The sequence below is a fragment of the Octopus sinensis genome, linkage group LG14, assembly GCF_006345805.1.
Source record: "Octopus sinensis linkage group LG14, ASM634580v1, whole genome shotgun sequence".
Taxonomy (NCBI): domain Eukaryota; kingdom Metazoa; phylum Mollusca; class Cephalopoda; order Octopoda; family Octopodidae; genus Octopus; species Octopus sinensis.
In genome coordinates, this window is record NC_043010.1 from 1,519,830 (window position 1) to 1,534,383 (window position 14,554).

The 14,554-nt window shown below is 36.6% G+C and overlaps 1 protein-coding gene across 3 annotated transcripts in view; it reads right to left on the bottom strand.

Moving 5' to 3' along the window:
* Window positions 1-14,554, bottom strand: part of LOC115218756 (protocadherin-18-like) — a 31,469-nt gene that overhangs the window by 15,412 nt on the left and 1,503 nt on the right. The window contains exons 1-2 of one of the 3 annotated variants that reach the window (XM_029788668.2): window positions 13,591-14,554; window positions 1,741-1,894 (exon numbers count right to left, since the gene is read on the bottom strand). The exon at window positions 13,591-14,554 is cut by the window's right edge and continues 1,503 nt beyond it. In XM_029788668.2, the coding sequence (XP_029644528.1) occupies window positions 1,741-1,894; window positions 13,591-14,554 (1,118 nt within the window). Of the gene's footprint in view, window positions 1-1,740; window positions 1,895-5,352; window positions 5,469-13,590 lie in introns of those variants that run through there. The other 2 variants (XM_036508565.1, XM_029788670.2) reach the window with 2 other exon arrangements.

Sequence of the window (14,554 nt, forward strand, 5' to 3'; positions counted from 1 at the left end):
TCCATGGTTACTGGAATTAACACAAATCATATTTTTTATCATGTTTTTATGTAGCTCAAGTCTTTCTCTACAATTTTTGTTCATTGTTTTTAAAATTCGAATAAATTCTACCACTTTTCAGACATTTGACAATAGAGTGCCAAGTTATTGATGGTAATCTCTTGTAGTCCAAGGAAGACGGATCTGCAATGTTCTTACTGAACAAACCTGCAGAAATGATTCGTTTGCAGTGATCATATGTTTGTGCTGTAAATTAGCTTATTCTCTCCATCAAGTCGACAATGCCACCGTGCACCACTGCTCAGGTATTGAAGTGATCGCGAAGCAACGTGAGACGAAGTGTTTCGTTCAAAAACACAACGCATCACCCGGTCCAGGAATTGAGACCACGATCTCTCGACCGTGAGTGCAATACTCCAACCATTAAGCCATGTGCCGTCATAAAGAGCCATGTAGGGAGGGAAAAGTCAACGAATTTACCTAACAACCCATTGAATTACCATTGAAACACGCCATTTTGTAATTTCCAATTCCAATAATGGTATCCCGCTCCTAAGAATATTCTTACTATAAGTTAAATGTACATAACAGGTTCGATTCTTTGTTAAACTCATTACACTTCATTTACTCACTGCACTTTCTGTTTATGAATTTCTTTAATTCTCTGAAGAAGGATCGGCTCTGTCAAGTGGTCTGACTTTTGACATTTTCTCATGAATGCAATATCTTAAGCCGTTACTCAACAGCTAATTAGAATAATCTTTTAATGCTTAGTCCCAGAAACGAAGGTGTAGTGCTCATGAAAATTTTCACCACATATTTTAGAGAGCTTGAATTTCCTCAGGTCGATGTCTGTAAGTTAAACATTATTAGTTGTTTAAGAGTTCTAATGGAGTGTGAACTTTGAAGGCCTGGAAGATGAGCTTCGTGCCAGAGATAAAGAGAAGGTAGGCATGCGAGAGAAATAATGGGTGAGAAGAAATGAATGAAGATGAATGAATGATGAAGAAGAAGAAAAAGAAGAAGAAGGAGAAGTAGTAGTAGTAGTAGTAGTAGTAGTAGTAGTAGTAAAAGAAGAATGTACTGTGGGAGCGAGAAGTCATTGTCTGTTGACCACTGTGTAAAGCTATCAATCTCTCTGCCTCTCACTATCTCGATAACGATCTATCTATCTATCTATACATACACACACATACATATAAGCATACATATGTGTGTGTATATATATATATATATAAAGTATATCCATAAACATATGCAAATATTTACGTGAATATTTATGTGTGTGTGAGTGTATGTTAGCGTGTGTGTAGTCTAAAGGTAATTTCTAATATAGACACAAGGCCTGAAATTTGGAGAGAGGTGGCTAGTACTCAACTGGATGAAATGCAAAATCGACCGCCGTGAAATTTGAACTCAGTTCGTAATGAGTCGGAGGAAATGCCGCCAAGCATTTTACGCGGCGTGGCAATGATTTTGCAAGCTCGCTGCCTTATGTGTATTCTAATATTAAACAATGGAGTACGATTAGCTGTAAGCATCCAAGCAAGGTCTCCAGTTTTCCACCCTCTCCTCCAATAGTCTTGGAGACCCTGCCAAAGGTCTTGGGCACTGCTTACTCTCCTAAATTTATGATTTTTAAAGGATCGAGAAAAGCAGAGTTGAGTTTTTTCGGGAGAATGTTGTTACGGTGAGGCAGAAGGTGGCTGCAGTTATTTTGATAAAGTCTCAAAGACTTACCTGCCAGTTCCTCATAATGAGTGCTTGTTCCCATATTCCAGCCGCGTCCACTGTCACCACAAGAAGACAGGGTTGAAAGATCACTGAAGTTTTCTGGAGACATTATTGCTAGTTTTTCTTCTTTCACAACGCAAGCAGTCTCTGGGAGACACATCTGCACCAGATTGAAAATAAATAGATACTATTATACTAGATAGATAGAACTGGTTGATAGGTAGGTAGGTAGGTAAGTTGGTAGGTAGGTAGTAGATAGATAGATAAATAGGTAGGTAGAGAGGCAGGTTTGTATGCTCGTAAGTAGATGGATAGGGTTAAGGTTATAGGTATGTATGTAGATAGATAGATAGAGAGACAGAAAGATGGGTAAATAAATAAATAAAGAAGTTGAGTGGCAGGTAGGTAGGTAGGTAGGTAGGTAGGTAGGTAAGTAGGTAGAGAGGGAGAGAGAGAAGGAAAAGAAGAAAGAAAGAGTGAATGAATGAATTAATGAATGAATGAATGAAAGAGAAGAAAATGAATAACTATTGATAGAAAAATTTATCATCTGCAATTAAACCAGGGAAAAGTATAGATTCGTAAATATATGCATGCTCACACTCACATACCCACGCGCATACACACACCTGTATATATATATATATATATATATATATATATATATATAGATATATATATATATATTATATATATATATATATATATATATTATATATATATATATATATATATATATATTATATATATGCATGTGCCATAATGAGAGAAGGTGAATATACATAAATAGATTGAAAGAGAGATAAGGAGAAAGACAAATAGACAGTCAGTGTGAGTGAGAGTAAGAGAGGAAGACAATATACAGCCAGTGTGGTTGAGATTGAAAGAAAAAGAAGTAGTTATAGGTGTGAATAGATAGAGAGTGGAGGAGAGTGACTGAGTAAGAGAGAGAGAGAGGAATGGAAAAAGTAGATACAGGAGATACAGGAATATATATATACCTATATATATATATATATATATATATATATATATATATATATACAGAGAGAGAGAGAGAGAGAAAGAGAGGAGAGAGAGAGGGAGAGAGAGAGGAGAGAGAGATAAGAGTGGATATAGTTAGATACAAATATACTGAGATGGAGAGAATATGTATATGGACGTATGTGTGAAGAAATCATGGCCTTTTTAAAATGACGCCTCAAATTTTATTTTCGGTACTTTAAAAGGCAAGTTGATGCTAGGGTTTAATCACGCTTGTCTGGAAGCTGGAAGCTCCGTTTTAAATAGAAACTTTGGTGCCATTTCCAAAGTTAATTTTTCACACACGTACATATACATATTTTTGCTCTCTCCATTCCCTCTTTATGACTCATACATGCACATACCGTCCACTTATACACTCTGTGTGGAGGTTAAAGTGTCTTATGTCACACCGGCGAGATAAATGTCCAGCTTTTTAGGTTTGATTGAAATTATAAACACATTTGGCTACCTGGAGTATGGTATTTGATTTGAAGCACCATTCAGTATGCAAAATAGGGAAGAGAAGACGTTTCAGGGTTTCTGACCAAGCTCGGCAAATACATATGGACCAGTTTTGCATGTGTTGAGACACAAGATTTTAATTTCTATTTTACTCTATGATGCGTAAAGGTAATTCTAACGTTTGGTCTGGATTCATGAATTCACGTCCTAATGCCGATAGGCATCATGATGGCATGTACCATTTTCCCACTTTTCTTCCAGTTGACCATGGAATTGGTATGAAAGGAACAATAACTTACTCGGAAGGAATAAAGATGGGAAGACATCAGATACTGTCACTGCTGTATGCCTTTATGGATGACATCACTGCTATAGGGAAAACAAAGACAAAAAAAGCCACTTCTAGAGCAATTTGATAAGCTAATTCAGTAGTGTCGGCTGCATGCCGAAGCCTAAAAAAGTGTCACAGAATATTCATATGCAATAACACAGGAGTTTGTTAAATAACTCTACTTTTACTTTGGATTCGATGACTTACGGAAAAGAAAATTACGATCCATCGCTGAGTTTGTGCAAGGTTCTTAAATTATGCCAAGAAAAGTATTGAGATTTAGATTAACGTGAGTCAAGGACTTACTGCGGTTTAACAAGGAAGCTTAAAGTATGGGATTTACAACAAAATGCATGGCCCTTTGCTAGAATTTTGTTACCACTCATATAATATTTACAAAGTTATAAAAGTGAAAAAGTATGCTAAAACGTTCCTGCAAAAGCGTACTTGGTCACTGCCGTGTTTTACAGGAGTTGGAATGTATAGCGCTACCGTGGAATTCAAGTGCAGTTAACATCGCTGGTAGAAAAATTTATAGTAGCAAAAGATCGATGCCGCGTAATGTTATTAGATTTTGTGGATCCCGTTTTGGCAATACAAACGAAAAGTGTCAATGTGGTGTGAGAAAAGTGGCAGAGATCATTCTAAAAACGAAAGATGTGATAAATAAACGTAAGAAGTGCCGAATATAAAGCTGGATTAGGAGACATGCGGGACAAATGGATGACCCATAAGAAAAATGGAGGCAGATGAAATATTGTAAAGAAAATAAATAATCATAATGAAGAGATGAAGAGCGTGCGTCTAAAACGAATGTGCATGGCTAATATCAGAAGCAACTGAGCAAAGGATGTTGTCGTCGAGTATGTTTTGCAAAATGGGTCCAACCAGGCAGTGATTATTATTGATTGCAGCATTTTATGTGTTGCCATTCTCGGCCAATATTAGACGTTGAGATTGGAATAATACTGCTATTACAGTTGATGTAAACATTGGTATTGCTCAGTGAAGCTTAAGGTAGTGGTTCTCACGGTAGGCGACGAAATTAGTGCGATCTCCAGATGATACAGCTGATGATGGGGGTATATCACTGGAGTATACCCTTGCAGCTTTGAGACCATACCTCGTAGAATATTCTGTAGCAGAATAATCAAGTAAATAATGTCGATTCACTTTACCAGTAGTGATATTTTATAGAGAGTCAGCACAAGTTGCACCCTACTATATCTCACTCATAAGAACTACGAGAAAGAACAACGCAGAAGCGAAACGATGAAAAAGTCGAGATCCAACTCCTCTTTCGATTGTTGACTAGAAGATGCCGGACAATATGAAGGAAGCGCACCTATTGTAATAATCGCAATGATGAAGCGACACTGTACCGTCTCTACTTATGGCATTGTGTAAGTTATTGCGCATTGAGGAGATAATATAGAGTATGCACCCGAAAAAAGAAGTGAGGGTTAAAATATAAAGAACTTAGGAAATCGTATGAAGTACACCGATTCCAGTAAAAGGTAGAATACTCACAGGTTCTTTGCTAAATTCACTATATTCAACCTACCTAAGACTAACGTGTGTATATATAGTTGGGCTGTGGTTTTTGAATTTGAGAAAGAAAAGAAAGTGCTTTTTTATGGTTATGGAAAGAGATGTGAGAAAAAGAAACGCTCAAAAAACAAAGGCAAAGAGCAAAAGTTTTGCGAATGTAAAAAAATAGCAGCATCGTGTAGTGGCTACATTGACAAACAAGTGAAGAAGTGATGTACAGCGTGAACAAAAATAACACGAACATTCTCTTTTAGCATCGGTATTGCTCGACGAAGTTTGAGGTAGTAGTTCTCTCGGTAGGTGACGAAATTAGCGCGATCTCCAGATGATGCAGCCGATGATGGGGTATTCCACAAGGCAAGCTCTATATAAAATTACATATATAAATATATATGTAGACATGTGTGTGTGTACGCATGCATGTATGTATCTGTGTGTGTGTGCGTGTGTGTGTTTATGCATGCGTGTGTATTTGTACGTATGCATACATATACACACACATATATATCAGTTCAAAAAAGAGCTGATACCTTTGTTGAAACAAATTTAAAGTTGTTCACGATATTCATGTAGCTACTTAGATATATAATCAAATATAAAATAGATAGATAGATAGATAGATAGATAGATAGATAGATAGATAGATAGATAGATAGATAGATAGATAGATAGATAGATAGATTGATTGATTGATTGATTGATAGATAGATAGATAGATAGATAGATAGATAGATAGATAGATAGATAGATAGATAGGTAGATAGACAGATGAAAAACTGGCCACTAGATATACAAACAAAAACATAGTTAAATCAGTTAATTACATATATAATTATATCGACAAGTACCAGAGTTGGAGCTTGATAGTTCAGCAGCAACCTTCAAATATACAGAATGGAACCAAAATACATGTGGTGCAAAAATGTTGTAAAGCCATATAATTGTGGGAAATGAAATTCTGAAGGGGAAGAAGTCCAATAGGCACAGATAGTAAATATATATATGCTGGAATATGAACATTAATTACGCGCAAAGAGCAGAGTAGAAGGCGTTTGCCTCGATTCAAAATGGACAATGTCCTGCATAACAGTGTTTTCAATACCGTTTTAACTGCGTTTTAATATGCAAGTAAGATGTGGGCTGTTACAAAAGCAGAAAGACGATGAACAGCTACTATACTGGTAAACATGAAAGAAAAAATTCATACTAGGAATATCACTACTGGAGGATATTAGGAAAACATTCATTCGGGGAAGGAATGCCGTGAACGATGTTATCGTGAAATACCTAAGTACAAGATCCGCCAGGCTGTATATTTTGCAAGGATAGCACATAATAATTGCACATGTCCAGTTGTCAAATGGTGTCCAAAAGATCGGAAGAGGACCTGGCAAAACAATATAATCAAACATTTTGGACCCAAATTCCACAGAAGGGCACAATCAAGTGGAGAATAGAACCAGTGACTAATCTACAAGAGACAGATACTGAAATGTATATATATGTGGGGGGGGGGGGCTATGTATGTATGTATAGATATGTGTGTGTGTGTGTGTATTCCTTAATAACTGTTTGATTTGGCGCCATGCAAATTAAGACTCGTCAAACGAACCTACGCCGTCGGTTTCCACATCCTGGCGAGGCATCCGTTTGACGAGGTTACGAATCTTTAAGCTTCATGGAATTGAATCAAACTGTTATCAAATAATATACTAACTCCTGCCAAATGTATTGAGTGCCACTTTCTTTCGTTTTCCCACTCACTTGTACGCACACACACACACACAACTTTTACGTGTTTCAGTTATTGGATAACGGTCATGCCGGAGCACTGATTTGAAGGGTTTAGTCAGAAAGCTTGCCATCAATCTTTATTTGTAAACCTGATACTTACTCCATCAGTCCTTTTGCCGAATCGCTAGGTTAAGGGGCATACAAACACACAAACATCTGATATCAAACAATGGTAGGGAGAAACACAGATATAAAAAGTCACAGGTTATATATATATATATATATATATATATATATATTCTGAGACCCCCTTCGTTCACGACACAGACCATGTGACTGCACATAGAAAGTTACCCTCCCTCCCAGACACAAGTCCGGGCAAGGTTGTTTATGAAAGACCAGCAGTCGCCCATGCATACCGGCTTCCCCTCTCCACGCCACCAGTGTTGTCCAAGGGGAAAAGCAACGGCCAATACATTATTATTATTATTATTATTATTATTATCATTATTATTATTATTATTATTATTATTATCATTATTATTATTATTATTATTATTATTATTATTATTATTATCATTATTATTATTATTATTATTATTATTATTATTATTATTATTATTATTATTGCCCACGTGCATATGGCGAAGTGGTTAAGAGCGTGAGCTACTAATCCTAAGATTCCGAGTTCGATTCCAGGCAGTGACCGAAATAATAATAATAATAATAATAATAATAATAATAATAATAATAATAATAACATCGAAAAATACCATAGAAATGAGAACCCAGGTTCGAAATTTCCCAAAGACACCTGAAGAAGGCTGGAGGGTATATCAGCCGAAACGTTGTGTTAACAACAAACAAGATGAGGACAAACATCCGTCAATTGTAAATAGTATAAATAATGTACGTAATTCCTCATCTCTTAATTTATAGAACTGAATTTGGCAATTATTTCTCAGCAGATTGCGCGTCTACAAAAGACTTTACCCGTTTGCAAGTAAATTTGTTGTTGTTCAATTCCCAGGCTGGCGGGCGCATTGAGCCCTTGAAAAGGCCTTTGATCTGATGCTGTCTCATTTGAAAATGTGTTCCAGCAGAAGTTGGGGAGTTAATTTTGCGATGGATTCGCGCTAGTATCATAGTCTCAGACATCTAAATGTCACGGAACTCGGCTTAGCTTCAGCTAAACGAGCCTGAATGTTTGAGACAGACTTTAACTTAAATCTTAAATGAACAGCCTGAAAAAGTGCCTATCTGTTTCTTCTTGCTATTTTCCACAAATCATATTTAAACCATTGAGAATCAAAACTTTTAAAAGACCACCCATTAAATAGAAAATAAAAATAAAATCAATCATGAACTTCTTTGCACAGAAAATCACTATATTTTATAGAAATAAAAATTGTTATATTCCACAAAAGTCATTTGCTTTATTACAAATACGTCTGCAAATGTGTAGATTCCGCAATACTGTAGAGATTATTGTGTGACCACTTTCTAACATATAAGAATTATATTGTATTATATACAGCTTTGTCTTTCCTCTATTACAACATCATACTTCATAGGCTAATCCTGCGATGACATTTTCACAACAGCTGCCATTGACGTTGTACGTACGCTTTATATTAATTATACTGTTTTTAGCAAGGCCTGGGAATAATACATGTATGCAGAGGTGTGTGTATGATATACATATATGCATTTATATATATATGAATACATACGCGTAAATATGTATGTGTATATATATATACATATATATATATATATTATATATATATATATATATATATATATATACATATATATATATACATACGTATATGTATACATACATATGCATATATACATATATATATATACATACATATATGTATACATACATATGCATATATACAAATATATTGTATTTCTATGTGTGTATGTGTATACTTGTATATATAGCATAAATATACACGCACATACAGATAAACAGACATATATACATGTATAGAGAGAATCTAATCTGTTTATCCATCCGTATTTATGTATAGGTAAATGTGATGTATACATAAATACATGCATACAGACATACACACACACACACACATATATATATATGTATATATTGTGTGTGTGTGTGTATGTCTGTATGCATGTATTTATGTATACATCACATTTGGAGGGCGGCGAGCTGGCAGAAACGTTAGCACGCCGGGCGAAATGCGTAGCCGTATTTCGTCTGCCGTTACGTTCTGAGTTCAAATTCCGCCGAGGTTGACTTTGCCTTTCATCCTTTCGGGGTCGATAAATTAAGTACCAGTTAAGCACTGGAGTCGATATAATCGACTTAATCCGTTTGTCTATTCTTGTTTGTCCCCTCTATGTTTAGCCCCTTGTGGGTAGTAAAGAAATAGATATATATGTATATATGTATATATATATATATATATGTATATATATATATATATATATATGTGTGTGTGTGTGTGTGTAGGGAGAGAGATAGATAGATAGATAGATAGATAGATAGATAGATAGATAGATAGATAGATAGATAGATAGATAGATAGAGATATATATATGCATATGTATGTGTATATATATATATATATTATATATATAATATATATATATGGAGTGGCTGTGTGGTAAGTAGCTTGTTTACCAACCACATGGTTCCATGGTTCCGGGTTCAGTCCACTGCGTGGCACCTTGGGTAAGTGTCTTCTACTATAGCCTCGGGCCGACCAAAGCTTTGTGAGTGGATTTGGTAGACGGAAACTGAAAGAAACCCCTCATATATATGTATATATATATATGCGTGTGTGTGTTGTGTGTCTGTGGTTGTCCCCCTAACATTGCTTGGCAACGGATACTGGTGTGTTTATGTCCCCGTTAACTAGCGGTTCGGCAAAAGAGACCGATAGAATAAGTACTGGGCTTACAAAAGAGTAAGTCCCGGGGTCGAGTTGCTCGATTAAAGGCGGTGCTCCAGCATGGCCGCAGTCAAATGACTGAAATAAGTAAAAGAGAAAGAGAAAGAGAATATATATATACGCATATATATATTAAGTATACACGTATATAAAGGCATAATACCTATTGAACGGAATAATCATGTTTGTCTCGGTATCAAATCTCTGTTATTGATATTTAAACAACGATATAAGTTTAGCGAAATTTCCATCTTTGGATATCATTCTATATTCCTCGACGATGTTTCACTAATCGCTTCAATATGGGGAATTAAACAATTTCCAGTCCTCCTTCGTTGTATCTCCAGATGAGTACAGCAAGCTTTATGGTGAGAAACTTACTGACATAACGATTATTGGTAACAATTTAAAATACAATCACCACACTAACTACATCAGCTGACTACCGTTACAGAATATCGATCTAGCAATTAATCTATCTATCTATCTATATGCATTTATGTATATATATATATATGTGTGTGTGTGTATATATGTATATATATATGTATAATATATATATAATATATATATATATATATATATATATATATATATGTGTGTTGTGTGTGTGTGTGTGTGTGTGTGTGTATGTATGTATATGCAGGGTGCCATGAGTAAATTGTCACCATTTTATATTTTTGATTTCACGCATGCGCATTGTTTGTTTTCGATTTAGTCGAATACATAATATAGTAGGGTCGGTTGGACAACGTTTGTGAGAAAAACAACACCATGGCGCAATTCCCTTAGCCAGAAATTTGGAAATCACATGCTGTAATGTTACGCATTCCTGCTGGAATCTTCAATACGAACATTTCAGAACGTTTGGGTGTCAATTTGAGGACGGTGCAATCTGTGAACATGTACCGAGAGTGATAAAAATCAAACATCCAGTCAACATCATGGTGTTTGGAGTGATCACTAGTGATGGCGACGTTATGCCTCCATTCACCTTCCCGCACGGTCTCAGACCCAATACGGAGGCCTATTTCAACTGCCTGGAGGAGGTAGTGCTGTATTGGGTCAAGAGGACAGCTGCTGGAAGATCTTATTCCTGGCAGCAGGGCTTTGCACCATGTTACATTAGCAGGAGGACCCAGTGATGGCTGTCAGATAATTTCTGCAACCATATCACCCCTAACATTTGGCCACCTAACTCGCCAGTCTGCAATCCTCTTGATTATTATGTGTGGGGCACAGGTGAGCGAGAGCCCAACAAAATTCCCTGTAAGACCAAATACGAACTGAAGGCAAGGATTATGGCAGCATTCACCAACTTAAACAAGGAGACCGCCCAGAATAGTTGCAGGAGATTCTGAAGTCGTCTGGAGGCTATGGTTGAAACCAATGGATTTAATTGAAAAATTTATACGTATTAATAAGGCTAAAATGATAAATATCCTTTCCGAGTCATATAGACTAGTAGGGCCTGTTTCCCGTTTTCTTCGGCGTATAGATTCCCCATCTGAACAGGACGCTGGGCCGTCGCAGAGTTACTCGTTTTTGTCAGCTGGGTGGACTGGAGCAACGTGAAATGAAGTGTTTTGGTCAAGATCACAATGTGTCGCTCGCTCCAGTAATCGAAACCACCATCTTACGATCATGATTCCAACACACTAACCACTAAAGCTTTCCGCTGCACCTCAAGTATTAAGCTATTTTATTCTTTAATGTTTGCACCGTGTTTAAGGTATATTCGTATGTATGTGTCCCCACCCTCTCTCTCTCTTTATATATGGTATTATATCATATATTTATATGTAGCAGAGTTTATTTAGCAAGTAATCCAACCAGTCCCCTACATTGAATTTGAAAGGGCCATAAATTTTCTTCCTCCTCAAAACTGCCAATACTGCCATGACAGCACTACTATGGGCACTCATGATGGCATTCACAATGCCACACATGCATGGTAATAGACATGCTATGAATGAGGCCCATAAGATGAAAACGTGGTTCAGGTCACATCTCCGGCTGGATCTAAAAACTCAGGATCAATTCTCAACGAAACATTAGTTTTTAACAATGTCGTATCGTATATGTGAGAACACCGGATGGTGTCTGTCTTGCGTAAGGAATTTGCGTGGTCTTGGACAGCTCGAACAATTGGAAAATGTGTGTCGTCTTTTTTAAACATGTCCTGGCCGCGGCGGTGGTGGTGGTGATGGTGGGGGTGGTGTTGTTAGTGGTGGTGTTGGTGTTGTCGTGGTTGGTGTTGTCGTGGTTGGTGGTGGTGTGGAAGGTGATGACAGTGGTTGTGGGGGAGGTGACAGGGGTCGTGGTTGTGACGCTGTTGCTAGTTGTGACAATGCTAATGATGATGATGGCGATGATAATGATGATGATGGCGATGATGATGATGATTGATGATGATGATGATGATTCTGGTAACGATGATGACGACGACTAGATGTATGATGACGACGCTGAGGACAACGACATAAATATACATAAATGTATATCTATCTATCCATCTATCTATCTATATCTATCTATCTATCTATCTATCTATCTATCTATCTATCTATCTATCTATCTATCTGCCTGTCTGTCTGTCTGTCTGTCTGTCTGTCTGTCTGTCTGTCTGTGTATGTATGTATATGTATGTGTGTGTCTTTGTGTTTGAGTTTGTCTCTTTACCGCTTGATAGCCGATGTTTATTTATTTACATAGCGGCTCGACAAAATTAAAGAAAAAAATCGATAGAATGGTGTACCAGTTTTAATACCAGTTTTGAAAGTAAAATTATGCACAGGAGTGGATTTGGGCGACTAAACCATTTAAGACGGTGACTTAGCATGGCTTCAATCCAATAAGTGAAACAAGTAAAAGATGTTTTATATATATATGTATATATATATATATATATATATATATATATATATATATATACACACACACATATATATATATATATATATATATATATATATATATATATATATATATAATATATATATATCAACAGTTTAGTTTATCAGTGAAGCGATATTTCATTCGAGAATTGCATTGAATATACATATATACATACACATAAACATACATATAAATATACGTACATATAAAATTACATATATACATACATACAGATGAATATACATACATGTAAACATACGTACACACACACACACACACACATATATATATGTTTATATGCGTTCGTTTGTGTGTATATACAGATGTATATATATATATATATATATACCTATACACAGATACATATGTATGTATTTATTTGGGTATATAAATATAGAAAATATACTGATGCATGTAGTAGAGTTTATTTATTCCCTCGAAGATGAGTATTCGCTGCGCTGATACTCGGAGTATTTCGCTATGATCCTTTAGTTAAGGAAGTTCGCACGTAGCGAGACTCTGAGTGGCAACTATGTGAATAATCGGCTTCTTTCAAATATATAACGTATGTGCATGAATGAAAATGAAATATAAAAAAATCAACCCTAGCAGACGAAATACGTGAAGTTTCTTGGTCCAGTGGTTAGGGCGTTGCACTCTTAACCATAGGATTGTGGTTTCCTCTCCTGTACTGTGCAGTGAGTTATGTTCTTAAGCAAAACACATCACTTCACATTGCCCCAGTCCACGCAGCTGTAAATGCGTAACTCTATGATGGACTGAGTTAAGGTTGTGACCTCGGTCACTTATACGTCATGGAAAGCGGTGTAAGCTGCAGCCTTATGAATTCTAGGACTCGAGACAGCAATGATGATGACGATGATTATGATGAAGATGATAATAATGAGAGAAAAAGAGTGTACTCACCTGATTAGAGCCCTGGATATTTGAATGTAATTGTACTCCAAGAGATGACCCTTTCCAACTTTGAGCTTTATAATCCGAGGGTGATTTTCGTTTTGGTAACGTTGCTGGTGAATTTCTGTTGGTGCTTTGGTCAATCACCATAGTAACGGGGATGTTATAGTTTGTGGAAAGATGATCAGACATGTATTCGGACTGTTTGCTTTCCGAAAGAAATTTGTTAGAAACTTCTGGAGCATCATAATATTGAATGTCTCTTTGGTTGTTTCTTTGGATAATACATATGGTTATGGAAACCACGATGGCTACTGATACAATGACAGCTGCCACTATGGTAATTATCACGAAATTTATATGTATTTTGTCCTCCGACTGCACATCGAGGGCCGTGTACATTTTCGATGTCTTGTTGCTGACGGTCAGGGACACGGACAAAGTTGTTGTCGCAGACATCATCGGACTACCACTGTCTTTGACAATAAATTGAAGCTCGTATAGACCGGCATCGTTTTGGTAAACAGTTCGAGAGAAGGACACTACTCCGGTATAAGGACTAACAGAAAATAGTTGTCTGTCGTTTCCTCCGAGTATTTCGTAGCGAAGGAAAGCGTTTACATGGCTATCTCTGTCTGAGGCCCTTAATGTGGTGATGTCGTTTTCACTTTGTGGGTTGTAATAAACATCCAAACTGAAGGATTTCACACTGGGGAAGGTGAAATAGGGGGCGTTGTCGTTCTCATCCATTACTTCCACAACTACTTTAGCTGTGTTACTTAGTGACGGACTCCCATTGTCTTTCACTAAAACTTGGAATTCATAAATATCCTGTTGCTCTCTGTCTAACGAGTCACGTGTCGAAATGAATCCGAAATCTGAAATCTCAAACGGGAGCAGAATGTTATTGTCGGTGGATAAAGAATACGATAGTTGACCCCCAGGCCCTAAATCTGGATCAGTGGCATTGATG